This window comes from Bubalus kerabau, chromosome 5 (assembly GCF_029407905.1).
Source record: "Bubalus kerabau isolate K-KA32 ecotype Philippines breed swamp buffalo chromosome 5, PCC_UOA_SB_1v2, whole genome shotgun sequence".
NCBI lineage: Eukaryota > Metazoa > Chordata > Mammalia > Artiodactyla > Bovidae > Bubalus > Bubalus kerabau.
This window is the reverse complement of record NC_073628.1, coordinates 42,832,848-42,849,859: the sequence shown is the minus strand read 5'-3', so window position 1 is coordinate 42,849,859 and position 17,012 is coordinate 42,832,848. Positions and strand designations below refer to the sequence as shown.

The 17,012-nt window shown below is 33.5% G+C and overlaps 1 protein-coding gene across 16 annotated transcripts in view; it reads left to right on the top strand.

Moving 5' to 3' along the window:
* PICALM (phosphatidylinositol binding clathrin assembly protein) overlaps nucleotides 1-17,012 on the top strand; it is a 105,053-nt gene that overhangs the window by 56,371 nt on the left and 31,670 nt on the right. For all 16 annotated transcript variants that reach the window (XM_055581542.1, XM_055581541.1, XM_055581540.1 and 13 more), the window contains exons 6-12: nucleotides 1,383-1,494; nucleotides 3,384-3,490; nucleotides 5,579-5,620; nucleotides 8,981-9,066; nucleotides 10,824-10,947; nucleotides 11,222-11,358; nucleotides 13,941-14,044. In XM_055581542.1, coding sequence (XP_055437517.1) covers nucleotides 1,383-1,494; nucleotides 3,384-3,490; nucleotides 5,579-5,620; nucleotides 8,981-9,066; nucleotides 10,824-10,947; nucleotides 11,222-11,358; nucleotides 13,941-14,044 — 712 coding nt within the window. The remainder of the gene's footprint in view (nucleotides 1-1,382; nucleotides 1,495-3,383; nucleotides 3,491-5,578; nucleotides 5,621-8,980; nucleotides 9,067-10,823; nucleotides 10,948-11,221; nucleotides 11,359-13,940; nucleotides 14,045-17,012) is intronic.

Below are 17,012 nucleotides of genomic sequence, written 5' to 3'. Positions count from 1 at the left end.
GACAAAGAATTAGATGGTCAGAGGCCATAAACATTTAAGTTTTTAATAAATATTGCCAAAGTATACTCCAAAAGGGGTGAGCCAGTCACTAGTCAGTAGGTACCGGTTTTTTTTGTTCTTATTGGTGTAGAATAATACCTTGGTTTTGACTATCTTGATACCTACTAGTCTGGTACTCAAGAGAGGATAGTTCAGTAATTTAATTTGATTCTTTTAATTTGCATATTGGTGAAGTTGAACTTCTTTTCACATTATTAGCTATATGTATTTTTTATTTTGTGAATTGTCTTATAGAATTCTCTCTATAATGCAGATTGATCTTGTCAGATATTCTGAAAATATTTACCAATTTGTTGCTTACCATTCAGCTTATATTTTTCTTTACCTAACAAGTTAATTATCATGTACTTAGTTGTCTAGATGGCAACCCAGTCTAGTATTCTTGCCTGGGCAATCTGTGGAATGAGAGCCTGATAGGCTAGAGTCCGTGGGGTCATAAGAGCCAACACAACTTAGCAACTGAACCACCACCACCACAGTTATCTTAAAAGGAACTTAAGATTAACTTGTTCTATCCTTTTGATTATTTTCTTGTTAAGCTAAAGGTATTTCTCATATATCTTGGTAGACAACTGCTTGTTTTTGTTTTATTAAAACATGAGTCACTAATAATATTGATCATTGGATACATGTATATATATGGGTGAGTCCCTTCTCTTTTCATTTGAAACAAGCACAACATTGTTAATCAGCTAGACCCCAATACAAAATAAAAAGTTTAAGAAAAAATAAATATTGATTATTTATGTGTAAAATACTGCATCAGACTCTTTACATGAGTATGTCAGTTAATTCTCCTGTAACCAACGAGGTAGAAATATTATAACCATTTTGAAGTTCAGTTTGTTTGTAATATTGGGAAAATTATTTCTTTAAAAAAAATATTTTCTACCTAGCTTAATTCAGTTCTTTGGTGATTATAGTAGCCATTTAATAAATATTTTTTTTATTTAGAAACATTCAGTAAATTCTTCATGACTGAAGTGAACTTAGAAATGGGCTTTATTTTGTAATTAGAAGTATTTAATGTTGAAATGAACTTAAAATATGTAGCCTAAGAATTTCAAGAGTTGAAGGGTACTTTTGTTCTCACTGACTTATTTCTGAACTAAATTCAATGTTATAGGGTTTGTGTTGTGGCTTTTAAATAAATCTGAATTCTTCGATCAATATTTTTGCACTGTATGGCTGTGACTCTGATTGCTAGAGATAAATGTCTTTTTCTGTCCTACACCTAAGTGTTTGAATTCATTGTATTTTACTTTGAAGGAAGTCATTGTCATTTTAGAACAGAACATTAGCTAATCTATTTTTTTTTCCAGGTTAATAGCAACGAACTTACAAATGGGGTAATAAATGCTGCCTTCATGCTCCTTTTCAAAGATGCCATTAGACTGTTTGCAGCATACAATGAAGGAATTATTAACCTGTTGGGTAAATATTTCTATCATTTAATAACACTTTATTTCTTATCTTGTGTCATTGATAAATAATATTGTCTTAGTTATTACTTAAAGCTGCCTTAAAATTGATTGAGATGTAGTTATTCATTGAACAATTTGGAGAAGAGAATTTTATAGAAAACGAAGATCATGGCATCCAATCCCACCACTTCATGGGAAATAGATGGGGAAACAGTGGAAACAGTGTCAGACTTTATTTTTCTGGGCTCCAAAATCACTGCAGATGGTGACTGCAGCCATGAAATTAAAAGACGCTTACTCCTTGGAAGGAAAGTTGTGACCAACCTAGATAGCATATTGAAAAGCAGAGACGTTACTTTGCCAACAAAGGTTCGTCTAGTCAAGGCTATGGTTTTTCCAGTGGTCATGTATGGATGTGAGAGTTGGACTGTGAAGAAGGCTGAACCCTGAAGAATTGATGCTTTTGAACTGTGGTGTTGGAGAAGACTCTTGAGAGTCCCTTGGACTGCAAGGAGATCCAACCAGTCCATTCTGAAGGAGATCAGTCCTGGGTGTTCTTTGGAAGGAATGATGCTAAAGCTGAAACTCCAGTACTTTGGCCCACCTCATGCGAAGAGTTGACTCACTGGAAAAGACTGTGGTGCTGGGAGGGATTGGGGGCAGGAGGAGAAGGGGACGACAGAGGATGAGATGGCTGGATGGCATCACTGACTCGATGGACATGAGTCTGGGTGAACTCTGGGAGTTGGTGATGGACAGGGAGGCCTGGCGTGCTGCGGTTCATGGGGTCGCAAAGAGTCGGACATGACTGAGCGACTGATCTGATCTGATCTGACACATGCTAAGTGATTAAATAATTATACAATTAGAATGTTTAGCCAGATGAACTATGCACTTTTTAGATATATCTGTATTTTTTTCTATCAGTTTTATTTTTAGAAATAGAAAAATTTCTTAAAAATTAAGTTGGAATTTTCTGTCTCAGGAAAATAATTTCCTCAGTTTATTCCAAAATGAACTTTTAATTGTAAAATTGGTACTTTTTTCTAAACCTAATTTTTAGATTGATAATTATTTTAAAATAAATACTTTTTTAAAGGAAGTTTTTTACATTTGAGGCATTTTAGGACTATGTGGTGCTTTGTTGTGTATTAGGTATATATGGCATTCAGTTTTGCCTAGAGATGCTAATTTTTTTCAATGGAGTTTGAATGGAGTAGAAAAGTAATACTGCAAAGAGTGTCAAAGTATCAAGTGTCAAGATGTCAGATATATTTACTCTAATATATTTGTTCTCCCTTTTCAGTAATTTTTTTAAAAGAATTTATTTAAATTTGATTTTCATAGGCAGGGGTAATACAAACTTATTTAGGGATGCTTTAATCCATGGAGATAGGGAAACTTTTTTTTTTTCCACAAGTGAAAAATGGAAAGTTTTTTACAAAGTTTTATAAAGTATAGTCTCCCACCTTGGTATAAATTAAGCTCTTTACTGCTATTTATGTAGGTTAAATTAGTTTTCCAAGTGACATCTGGACTTAGAAAAGTTGCCATCTTTCTTAATATTATTTAGAGTATTTGGAAATAGGCATTTAGCACTGTTTTAAATGGAATCAAATGTGATCTATATTAACATGCAAATTATACTTAGGGAATTGTTAGGGAAGAAGTATTGTAGGAAAAACTGGTAATAGTAAAATCATAATTTCTTAATTTTTAATATAGCAGCATCTCTATTTTAACTTGCTTTGAATACCTAAGCTAATTTAACACTTTTTTCTGTAGGGTGAATGTGTTTTCTGAGACATCAGTATAACATGAGCTGTTTTAAATCTTTTTTCTCTTTTGAGTATTATATTTTGATATGAATAAAAGTATGTTTATATCTGTTTTTGGCAGAAAAATATTTTGATATGAAAAAGAACCAGTGCAAAGAAGGTCTTGACATCTATAAGAAGTTCCTGACTAGGATGACTAGAATCTCAGAGTTTCTCAAAGTTGCAGAGGTAAACTGTGTTTAAATGACTGTATCTCTTGGTTTCTTTGTCTTTAAGTGTACATTTCAAAGAAATCAGTCTTTACCCAAGTGAAAGAAGTGTCTTAAATATAGTAAGGTACATATTCAATTATAACACTATACTATATCACATTCTGTGCTGTTATGAATACATTATACGTATTCATACATAAATACGTATTCATGTTATCGTATGAATACGATATAACATTGAATATTACCCTGTGTATTTAATTTAGTATTGAATACGAAAAAGTAACCTAATTTTTAAATTCTTTCTCTGTAAAATCAGGTAGATGGTGGTGATTTTTATGTTTGGAATTGGCTGTATATGGTAGAAGATTTATTCTATTAAATGTGGTAAAGAATATTCTATGTTAGTGCAGCTCTCCTTCCTTCAGTAAGACTTGCAACCAGAACCATATGGTTCAGAGTGTTTTCTTCCCTTCAGAAGTGAACTTAATGCATTTATTGTTTGTCATTGTTTATGAAAGCTATGAATGTAGGTTATAGAATAATTAATTTTGTAAATCTTTTTGAAAAATGAGTTTCTGAGAGTCACAGAAGGTAGTTGTGGTAATGCTTATAGACATCATCTTGTTTCCACAAGGGCAGCACTTAAAGAGTTTTTGTTTTCGCTTTCTCTTCCATCTACCTATTATTACCAGAGGTGTCTTGTTAGGGTAATTCTAAAAGATGAGTACATTATATTATTGATCAGTAATATCAAAGTAGTTCATCTGAAACTAGCAAGTTGGTGATTCTGCCTCTTATTACCGTAGTGATGTTTTATTCTGTAGCAGGTGGAGTAAGATATAAAAAGATGATGAGACCTTTGAAGAAAATAGCTTTGTGGTGTTAAAACTATTTTATGAAGTGTACTGGAATTTATTTTGATTTAAAGTATCTCTCAAGGAGAAATCAATTTTTCCTCCATATCTTTAGGGTCAGTCACATGCGAAAACCAGAAAGAAGTAGTATTTATGATGATTCTAGTAAATTCTTTAAATACATTTAGTTTGTTGACCTTTCCCTTTGGCTTTTGTTCTTTGCATTTGATAAGCTGTATATAATGACTTAAGTTTTAAGCCTTTATTCGCCTCCAGATCTGCTGGTCGTACCCTGCAATGGAATGGACCATTCACTCCATAGGAATACTCCCCTACCTTAAGAATATTCTTTGATGAAGTGGTCTTTGGGCTCGCAATTTCATTATGAGACCTTAGTTCTTGGAGTAAAGACTCAAGTAACTTTTTCAAATGTGTTTGAAGATGACAAATATATCATTCAGTGATTAGCTTTGAAGATCTTAGTATGAATTATTTTATCAAATTTTCTACTGATACCATTCTGGAATTGGCCCTTAAAAGGTTGAGAAAAGGAAGGGAGAGTGATTAGAAAATGAAATAGTCATAGAGCATAATATATGACTATTTTCACAGGAGGGAAAAGAATTTCTAAATTAGGGTGTTGGAATAAATAAGAATGGTTTTTATCTTCTTTGCTGGAATTTGCCTAGTACCTGAGCGTCATGAAAGTGTGTTGGGATTGCTTTGTGGGGACAGTTATATCCTGGTTAAATATCACTTGGTATTTGTATAAAACCTGTCCTGCTTGAGTGAACGTAGGTTTGAAATCTGGTGACTGCAGAGAAAGTGTACTTTGTGGTGAAAGAGTGAGTCATTGTTGTTAGGTTTGTTCCTTAACTACTTCTTATGCTCCAACAGGCTTGTTCATGGTCAGCCTTTCTAATTCTTGGTGTAGTGTTTTTGTCACAGAAATGATGAATTTTTCAGATTGTGACAAGGTAGCTTCTTTAGGTGTTTTGAGGATGTGGAGATGGTAACTTAGTAGCCTTGTTGAATTTCCAACTCTCCTTCTCCTCCTGTTAGAACTTTTAGAGCCAGCAGATAATACCTAAGTCTTTAGAAGTATTGAGTGATATCTGTGGGGATTAAAGAATTCTTCCTAAAATATTGCTTATAGTACTAGTCATAAATGTTATTTTCTAAATTTTACTTATGAAACCCCTTATTGTAATTTTGTCTATTAAATATGATGCTGCTTCTTCTTACAGCAAGTTGGAATTGACAGAGGTGATATACCAGATCTTTCGCAGGTAAGTATTGTAGTGTCAGTCTCTGTCTGCTGTGTTCTACTAGGTCTGAAGTGTACAAAGATGAATAATATGAAGCTCTTGCTGTCAAGATCAGTGTAATTTTTCTTGATTTTTAATGTTTTGATATATTGCTGCTGATTGTTCTAACATTATAACCATATAAAAGTCTACTCATTTCTTCTTGGTGGAGCCAGCCAGTACTCTGCTCTTCTTTTAGTTTATTCCCTTTTAGTCTCTGTTTCTCATCATCATTACCATACCCCCCCCCCCCCCCAAAAAAAAGTAAGAACTGAACTTAGAGAATGGTGTTTTAAAAACAGAATCTTCACTGTACTATTGGTAGAGAATTATCTTACACAAGATTTGTTTTTCCAGTTTTAAACCTTCCACTTTGGCTCTTGGACTCAGGTAGATAGATTCAGTTCAGTTCAGTCTCTCAGTTGTGTCCGACTCTTTGCGACCCCATGAATTGCAGCAATGCAAGGCCTCCCTGTCCATCACCAACTCCCAGAGTTTACCCAAATGCATGTCCGTCTAGTCGGTGATGCCATCCAGCCATCTCATCCTCTGTTGTCCCCTTCTCCTCCTGCCCTCAATCCCTCCCAGCATCAGGGTCTTTTCCAATGAGTCAACTCTTTGCATGAGGTGGCCAGAGTATTGGAGTTTCAGCTTCGGCATCAGTCCTTCCAGTGAACACCCAGGACTGATCTCCAGTCCAGGATGGACTGGTTGGATCTCCTTGCAGTCCAAGGGACTCTCAATAGTCTTTTCCAACACCACAGTTCAAAAGCATCAGTATAAACCTCAAAACATTGCTCTTAAGTTTGAGTCCTGGCTGTGGCACCAGCTGGCCCTGTGATCTGGGGAAGTTACTCTCTGTGCTTCAGTTTCATTATTTCCAAAATGTAGATATTACAATACCCACCTGCCTCAGTGGGGAGGATTAAGAGTTAATACCTAAAAAACATTTAGCGCATTGAGCAGTCAGTGTTAGCTACTATAATATTATTTTTTATTATCATTATCTTAAAAAAATTTTAGGAAGGAAACTTTAAACCTGCAGTTTTTTATGGCCTTTTCTGGTGTTTGTTTATTGAGTATTAAGAATGAAAGGACCTGGCATAAACTACCCTTATGTATCAACTCTCTCCTCAGTAGTTATCTCTTTTACCTTATTTTCAGTCATTCTGGGATTCTTTTAAATACTTTGCTTGTTAATGATTCTTAGTGTTTTTCTCTGTACTCACTTGTTCTGATTCATCTCTTTGATCTCCAGGCTAAGGGTATATACTAGATCTAGTTATGAATTGTATGCAAATAAAAATTTTTGTATATGCCCACATGAAATAATTGACCTGATTAAGATTGAGCACATTATTGCTATAGGCTAAGTGTGATAAGAGGCATTGTTTGAACAGTATAAGCTGATTTGACAGTTTCAGATGGAAAGGGAGTTCGGGTGAGAATGGATACATGTATATAATATTGCTGAGTCCCTTTGCCATCCACCTGAAACTATCACAGCATTGTTAATGGGCTATATGCCAATATAAATAAAAAATTTTAAAACAAATAAATTTAAAAGTAAAAAGATCAGCCTCAGGCCATACTATCATATGTGTCTGTACTGTAGTATGCATGGTATTATACTTTAGAAAAGATGGTAGTTATACACGAGTGGAGATTTTTAAAAAGTGGAAATAATTGGGCTGCTGATTTGTTGGGGTTGAGGGATTACACATGTGTCCTCAGATCAACACAGAAGTCCATGTTTCCTACCATGTCTGTCTTGTGCTAAGGGCTTGATATAGAGAGAGAAAATACAGGAAGAAGGAAGTTGTTCAGGTCAGAGTTGACAGAGAAATTAGCTAGCACTGTCTCTTCCAACTGCTTTTGGATACCTGTAATTCAGAAACTTTATATCAAATCCTAAAGAATATTTGGTGTAAGTGAATGCCACTGATGTATTTGCTTCACGTAGCTCACTGAAAAGGTTTCCTTTTGAAAATAAGTAATTAACTGTTCATATTCAGTTGAGATTTGACACATAGACTGAGGGTTTCAAGCTAGTCTTTAAAAAAAAATTGAGGTAAATATCTGTTTGAATGAGGATTGATAACCGTAAGCACTCGTATAATCAACACACCATTTAAGATGTAAATTTTTTGCATCAGCCTCTGTCCCCCTCTAGTCACCCCTAATCTGCTCCACACAAATCACTATTTTGAATTCTAATAGAGTAATTTTTATCAGTTTTTGAATTTAACATAAATGGAATCATGTGACTATTTTTATGTGGCTTCTTTTGCTCATCATGTTTTGAGAGCTGTCTATATGTTAGATATACCATAATTAATTCTTTTTAATTGCTGAATAGTATTCCATCATGTGAATTTACCACAGTTTTGCCTCTTTTCTAAATTGGAAAATTTGGAAATTTTTGGATTATTTACAGTTTTTTAACTGTTGTAAATAAAGCTGGAGCTTCCCTGGTGTCTCAGCAGTAAAGAATCCACCTGCAGTGCAGGAGATACAAGAGACTTGGGTTTGTTTCCTGGATTGGGAAGATCCTCTGGAGAAGGAAAATGGCAACCCACTCCAGTATTCTTGCCTGGGAAATCCCATGGACAGAGGAGCCTGGCAGGATATAGTCCATTGGGTCGCAAAAGTCAGACACAACTTAGCTACTAAACCATCAAATAAAGCTGCTTACAAGTCTTTTCTTGTGGAGATACGCTTATCTCTTAAATAAACAGTTAGAAATGAAATTGGGTAATAAAGGTAGGTGTATATTTAGCTTTCTTTAAAAAACAAATCCATGTCTTTTTTCAAGGTAGACGTGTTCCCACCAGCATTGTATGACAGTTATATTTGCTCTGTATCCTCAGCATTTGATGTTGTTAGTCTGTGTAACCATCTAGTGAGTAAGAAGTTGAATCTCACTATGATTTTTTTGTTTACTTGATGTTAATTTTCAGTTTCATTTGTCAGTTTCAAAACAGTGTTTGGACACTTTGAGTTACTCAGTATTTATTGGAGCTCACTCAACAATATATCCAGCTTTTAGGATTGTTTTTATTTAAAATTTAAATAAGTTAAATATTAAAAAATTGCGGGATCATCTTAATGTCTTATGTTCACATAGATTTAGTTTTTATAGCTTTGATTGTTTGTTAATACTCTTACCAGATGATGCTTATGTAATAAAAATAATAGTGTCATTCTTAGATAGCTAAAATGCCGCTGTTAATTCATTCATGGGGAATATACCTATTTTTATTTCTTGTATTAGATGATTCTTGATTTATTTTGAGTAATGGTGTGATTACCATGAAAGTCTTAATATTTGTACAATTTTAGGCCCCCAGTAGTCTTCTTGATGCTTTGGAACAACATTTAGCTTCCTTGGAAGGAAAGAAAATCAAAGATTCTACAGCTGCAAGCAGGTACATTATTATTCTTTGTGGGGCAAAGAGAGGTAGTGCTGTTTCTGAGAAAGTAGTAGATGAGTCTAGCTGAAGTTACAAGTTATTTAATTTTTCTTTATCTTGATTTCACCATTTATAAGTCAAGTTTATTAATAGTATCAACCTCAGAGAGTTGCTCTTAAAGATGAATACAGTAAGTTTTTGTGGCACTTTCTGTTTTCAGTAAATGTCAGCATTTGGTAAGATGATGACAGTAACTGTGGTTTAGAATGATGTTCATAATGTTTGTATTTCTCTTAGAGATGAAATGCATGGGTTCATATGGTATATTTTAATTATAAGGCTCTTTTTACAAATTTGATTGACCCTCACAAATAACCCTGTGAAGTATGCAGTAGTAATTCAGGGACTCAGAACTAGGATGTCCAACATAAGATTTCACCATCTTTCTCTAATGCCAGTTCTTGGGGGTGATTGGTGACATATTTTTATCATTCTGTTAGACTTTTAGCTGATTTCCAAGACTAAGACCAATGAACCTGGCAAATCATAACTAATATAGATCATCTCATTGACCTTGTAATGTTGTTATTGTATTGGTTAGTAGAAGAAAAACTTTTGTATAAATTATGATTAGAACTTTCCTTCTTTTTGATGTGATTTTCTAATAGGTTTTTAGAAATACAAGGCCCAATTATTTGAGAAGGTAATGGCAAAACATAGCCAAGTAGCTTCAGATATACCGATTTACCTTGTGTGTTTTTTTAGTCTCTTAATATTTTCAAATCTCTTTAGAACAGTATTACTCTTCCTTTGTCTTCAGAGTTTTATCTTTATATTGGCTTATTTATAAAATTGATTTTTATATAAAACTTAAATAATTTTTCTACTTGTTTACTTAGAGTAGAAATTAATGGTGTTTGGTGTGTGATAAAAGGAAAATTAATAGCAGTCACTGAGGAGTAGTTTCAGGTTAGAATTCTTTACCACACATGTTTACTTTGCCTAGAATTAACATGTGGAAATTAAATGTTGGGGTTTATGATCTTGGTAAGTTTTTGATCTAAGGGAAAGGAGATGGCTTGCTGTGAATCCACCAGTGAGGAATGAGGAATTACATATGCATGTGCAAATATAGTACGTTTGAAAAGAAAATTCCAGCTTGGCAAAAGGGTAGCAGATAGAAAGGAGGTGCCAAATGGACTGGTGACTGGGATGACATTAGTCTTCCTTTGAGAGAAAATGTGGGTCCTCTGGGAATGATATCTTTGGGGGATGTTATAAGGGAAGCATATCTACATATGCATTATTTATTGCTGGTTCTTGTATTTTCGTGTTCTGTAGTAGTACTGCCAAAACCCAGGTTGTAAATTAGTGGAAGGTCACTTCTTAATGAGAAATTCACTATGTTTTACCTGTCAGGGTTTTCCCTGAGGTATGTGAACTCTTTTCCAGTGCATTGGATCCCTCCCTTGGGCTTGGAAGAGGCAGTGTCCTTCACCTTTGTTGTGAATCCTTTCCAAATCCTTTCCAAAGTCTAACATTTAGTTAAAAATATTAATAATAAATGAATGTGTGTGTAAATCAGCTAATTTCTTAATAATCCTTTAGATGAGTGGGTAGAATATTTCTTCTGAAGTACTGATGTTGACTCCATAGGTTTAGTTCATAATTGTAGTATCTATCCATGGCTAGCCTGCTAAACCATTTTGTAACCAGGATGTAATGTGAAATGTTTGGCCAAAAACTGAATTACTTTTGTCTGATTATCCTAGGGCAACAACACTTTCCAACGCAGTCTCTTCCCTGGCAAGCACTGGCCTGTCTCTTACCAAAGTGGATGAAAGGGAAAAGCAGGCAGCCTTAGAGGAAGAACAGGCTCGTTTAAAAGCTTTAAAGGTAGGTGTATGCATTCTCTTAAATTATTTGGAAAAGCAAGTATAAGTGCTGATAAAGTAATTGGGACTTCCATACAGACTAACAGTATTTAATAAATATTTGTACAAACGAGATGAAATTTAGTAGTCTTAATTTTTCATCCTGACATTGAACAATTGACAATACAGAGAATACCTTTCTGCTATCAAAACAAAATTAGAGAATACTTTCTTTCAAAGGCCTTACAAATCAGTCTCATTTCTAGGTTCCTTATGGTAGTGCCGTTTCTCAACAGGAGCAGCGCCTAAAAGAACTTGCAAAGAAACCTCATACCTCTTTAACAACTGCAGCCTCTCCTGTGTCCACCTCAGCAGGGAGTGTAATGACTGCACCAGCCATTGACATATTTTCTACCCCTAGTTCTTCTAACAGGTAGGTGGAATGGTTAACGCTTACCTTTGAATGCCTAGGTTTAAAGATTTATATCAATTGTGCAGAGCTTTTCAGGTTTAATTTGATACCAGATTTTCATAATCATGAATTCACACAAAGAAGGTAGTAGTAAACGGTGGTAGTGAATAATAGCTAAATACAAAGTGATAAGAGTTTATATTTTGAATATTTAAAAAATGGAAGATGGCTAAATGATAAATTTATACCAGTTAGAGAGTGGTGGTTTTTCTCTTGGCAAATGTTTCATTGTAAAAAAATTAAAATGAACTATTATACAGATTTGTGAAGCTTCTAATGGTTCAAGACCTTGTGTATGACTCTTGGATATGTATGTATGATATGTAATTTCAGAATATCCTTTCATTAGATACTTATAAAGTTTTTCACTTCTAGTCCCTTAGGTAACTTGAAACACAGTAAGAGTTAGTTGCCAGATTTCTGTGGTATTGAACCCTATCAACCCAACTTCAGTAATCCTGTTGCCTAGTTTAAGCTACTTAACAATAGAAATATTTTAATTCCAGGCAAATTAAAATAATTGGCTTTTTAAAAATCCCTCCTGTGTTTTACCTTAAAGTGATTTAGAGTATAAGAATCCTGGTTTGTTTATTTCTTATATCTCTCTTTTTTTTAAATCTCAGTTTCCAGACAAGATAATGTACAGATCATGCTTCTCAGTCTTAGCCAACATCGGAATCACAGATTTATGAGCCCCACCTCTAGAGTTTCTGGTTCAGTAGCTGTAGGGTAAAGACCAAGAATTTTCATCTCTGTCAGGGTCATAGGATCACTAATATAGGGTTTAACATGGTGCTTGTTGTTCATTTGCTGTCATATCCGACTCTTTGCAGCCACATGAGCTATAGTATCCCAGGCTTCCCTTTCCTTTGCTATCACCTGAAATTTGTTCAGACTCATGTCCATTGAGTCAGCGATGCCATCCAACCATCTCATCCTCTGTTGTCCTCTTCTCTTCCTACCCTCAGTCTTTCCCAACATCAGGGTCTTTTCCAGTGCTCAGGCTGTTCGCATCAGATGGACAAAGTATTGGGAGTTTCAGCATCAGTCCTTTCAATGAATATTAGGGGTTGATTTTCTTTAGTTGGGATTGACTGGTTTAATCCCATGGACACAGTGCTTATTGCATGGTAAATGCCACATGGAGAGTGATGCTTGCTTGTTTTTCTTTGATTTTGTTGTTGCTGTTTTAGCTTATTAACTTATCCTTAAACGATGTTCCCTTCAACTTACCTACTCCTGTCACAGTTCAGTGTAACTTAACTCAACTGCTGCCTGCTCCCAAAAGTCTTAGTAGATGTTGTATTTCGTTATGTGTTTTTCTTTCTTTCAGTTTTGTCTTTTTGTTTGTTTTGATTTTTGTATAATACTCTCCTTAATCCCCAATAACATCAAACCCATTAAGTGTTAAGTTTTTGTCTTAGGGATCTTAGAAGCCTGTCTAAGCAGGGTAAGAGGATGCTGGTAAATAGAAAAGAATGTTAAATATCTGAGGATAAAACAAATCATTTGATAAAGATCTAATATTTTTCTTTCACTTAATACATTCAACATTTTCACCTTTTTAGTAGTAATTAAGGGCAAATTTTCTTTTCAAACATACTATATTTGCACATGCATATGTAATTCCTCATTCCTCACTGGTGGATTCACAGCAAGCCATCTCCTTTCCCTTAGATCAAAAACTTACCAAGATCATAAACCCCAACATGTAATTTCCATATGTTACAACCTATTACGTAACACTTACTGCATAGTCTGTATTTTTCTCCAAAGCACTAAATACATTTGTATTTTTATCTACTTATAACACTATGTTTTACATCTAAAAGGTACATCTTCAAAACTTTTTATTTTTGAATAAGTGTAAGTAAAAAATAAACTATGCTAAAGTACAAATAATGCCTCAATTCTTAGAAATTGGAATCTTATTTGAGTTGTTTCTTAATCACGTAAAAGTCTCATGGTAAGATATATATAAGTTGTATTGTGTAATGGGGTGGCTCTGTTACAAGTTTATATCATATATGCATGTTTAATTTTTTCCCTGATTACTGATATGCTTGATATTTGAAGCAATAGAGGTAATGTTAATAGGGTATTTTATTTTGTGGGTGTTTTGGTATTGAAAATGTAATTGGAGTCCTTTAAATATTAAAAAACACATTTCTTTAGAAAAACTAATTTGTCATGTATTTCATAATTTAGAATTATATTGTTTAGGTTCTAGGTTCTTTTCAATAAAGAGACTAGTTTTTTCCTGGGCAAGACCTTGATTCTTTCCAAAATGGCTATTATTACTTGAATCCTCTCTAAACTTGATACGGTACTTGAATCATTTTCTAGGTCTCCTTTGAAATATGCTGTTATATGAGGGACGTGCAACTCTTATCTTGCTGAAACTCTTCTCCCTTTTGAGATTTATTTTATTGGGACTTTTTTCTCACTTTAAAAAAATGTTTTTATTTACTGGAATGGGTGAGAGGAGTGACGAATACAACAAAGTTTAATAAATAAATCATATTTTCAAAATATCTTTCTAGCACATCAAAGCTACCAAATGATCTGCTTGATTTGCAGCAGCCAACTTTTCACCCACCTGTACTTTCAATGTCAACTGCTTCTCAGGTAGCAAGTACATGGGGAGGTAAGCATGAATGAATCTACTTTGTATGTTGTATAGGCATCTCCCTTCCCCATTTTGTGGGGTTTACTTGCTTTCACTTGACACATGAGAACTTGAAAAATATTAATATGACAGTGAAGTTATTTTGCCCCTTGAAGACATTTTCATTTATTAATAAATACAATTTTGGAATATGTGTTCAGTTAAATTACGAAATGAGATTTAATGCAAATGAAGAAGGACCAAATATGTTTAAGTGTGAAATAATTCTTCCCATGTTGAATTTCTGTTCTGTTACCGAGAAATACATAATGGGTATTTTACTTTTGGTATAGAAAAAAAATTTACTTGCAGAGGGGAAAACTCATCTAATGAAGTTCTAATTAAGTTCAGGTAGTATTATCAGGCAGTGCACTGTCTTCTGTAGAGGAATGTCATGACAAACTTCTGCTAATTATATTTAAAATGTTCATTTAATTCAGATTTTGGTATTCAAAGAATTTTCCCCTAGTACCAACAGGAAAGTTTGCTGCCCTTGAGTAGTTCTTCGACCTTAAGGTGAACATATTATGTTCATGACCCGGCATTTTTGAAGAGTGAGCCACGTTAGTTTTTAAGTTAGACATTTAGTATGTTTTCAAATCATTTCCTTTGTTTGGTTTTGGTACTTCTGTTTGTATTTATATAAATATTATTTTACAAACACTCAAAAAATTTTATGAGAGGGGAAGATATTCTGAGAAAGGACATTGTCTAGAAAACTGTTAGAGAATGGCAAACTACCTTAAACTTTGTGCTGGCTCACATGTAAAGTCTAACGAGTGGCTTACCTCTCAGAGCAGGGATTCATTGTTCTAGTGGGGTTTTATGATATATTAGACTTTTTTCCTTTCTTTTAATAATTTGAGTTTTAATAACTTTTTTGGGTTTTTTAATAGTTATTTCTTAAGACCCAATTTTATATAATGGAACATAAACTATGTGAAGGGAGGAGCTCTAAAATATGTTGAGTGATATGTCCCCGATGGAGTAAACATTTCTTGGTATAAAACAGGTACTTTGTAAATGTTTTTTGAGTCAGTAGATGTTTTCCTTTTAGGAGGCAGATTATTTCTGGTTCAGGACAGGACAGGGAAAAGGAATAGTAAAACACTAAAATACTAAGTTTTTAGATGAATTTTGTGAGCTATCACTTTATTTTAAAAACTAATTGAGCTAAATCTTAAGATCTGGGAGTAATTTCTAAAAGGAGTAAGCTAGTTCAAAGTCATTGAGTTTTTTAGAATTATTTAAATGATCTGTAGATAGCATATTAGGGTTAAGAGAAAGGAATTTCTTAATAGCCTAATGATAATTCCAGTTTTAGGATTTTTAATCTGGCAAAATTTGCATGCTTATTTCCTGCTTATTGTGAAGTGCCTATTAATAGGATTAACATGACCATTCAAGCAGTTTTAGTTTGCTTACCTTTAAAAAAACAAACTATAGGTTTTCTAAAATTAAGGCTGAAAAGTTGTATTACTGGAGAGATGAAAAATTTTACAGAAGACTTAGTGAGAACTAATGTAATATTTTAGTGAAACTGAACTGGGTGTTAGTTTTATCTGGATACCATATACAGTTGTAGTGTTTGGAATCGTTGAGCTCACATATGAAAGCAGATAGACTGTTACTGTGGGAGAATAATTTTAAGTAATTTCAGTATGTAAACATTGTTTTATAATCTGTTAGAAGAAATATCTGATAGCAGTTTGTGAATAGAATGTTGGAGTACATTTAATTATGTTTTACTTTTCTGTTTTAGGTTATTTTGGTTTATGTACTATTTTTGTCAAAATTTCCCCCATATTTTAACATTAGGCTTGCTATCTAAATGTGGCACTGTAAAAATTGTTTTGAAAAAAAAGTATTATCAGGTATAAGGTATAGTTGGGAGCAGAAGCAGTAGCAATTGACTACTGTTTTTCCAAAAGCTTACAGTTATATATGAGGAAAGCATGGTGATCTTACTATAAGCCCCTCAATTTAAGAAAAATGAAACTTTGTCTTGTATTTGGCTTCTGAGTTGGTAATAACTTCAAAGTTTTGACTTATACATAGATAGCCAAAGAGTATTTTAAGCCAAGAACTCTTAATACTTACTCATTGTGTTGTCATATCCATAACATTCAGATTAAGATATTTTCCTTTGTTTTTAAAATTAAAGTTACTAAGATAATAAGTCCTTTATATAAAGCTTTGATCATAACAGTAAATTCCAGAAGGTACTTTTTGAAGTTAACCATTTACCTGAACATTTGAAATATGTAGCATTTTGTATCATGCTTTTATAGCATGTGACAAAACAAAGATTAGATTTTTTTGATAATTCTAAAATATTATTTAATGCTTTTATTGCTCTCATTTGCTGAAAATGAATGTCAGCAACAGATTTGTTATTTAATTTAGTTCTTATCATAAGCACCACAGAAATGATGTGTGTTTCCAATCACAGCTAGGTTAGTGATAAACAGAGTTAAGAGGAAGTAAGATTTGCCTGTTTATATGAAAGGTATGTAAGTAAGATTGTACCTAAAAATGAACATTGAAGAGAACACAAGCTCGCTTGTTTCTTTCATTCCATTATTAACGAGCCTTTGATTTTTCAAGAAATGGTCTGGAGTCGAACACGCAATTGCTATTGAATACTAATAGCTGAGATTTCAGTTTTTACCACCTTAAAAACTGAGTTACAGCAGATCTAGAGATACACATTATTTTCAGCTTAGTACACTGTTGTATATTTTAAGCAAGATTTCAAAATTTATTTCAGGCAAAAAAGAATGACCCATTCTTAAGTTTAATTTATTTCTTTCTCATTTTTAATGAGTGAAAACACTCATTAAAAATACATTATGAAAACACTCAATTTTCTTTGTGCAAATGTAGATATCAGATATTTATCTCAAAACTAAAAAAATGACTGGTACTGTTTTAATCTTTATTTTAA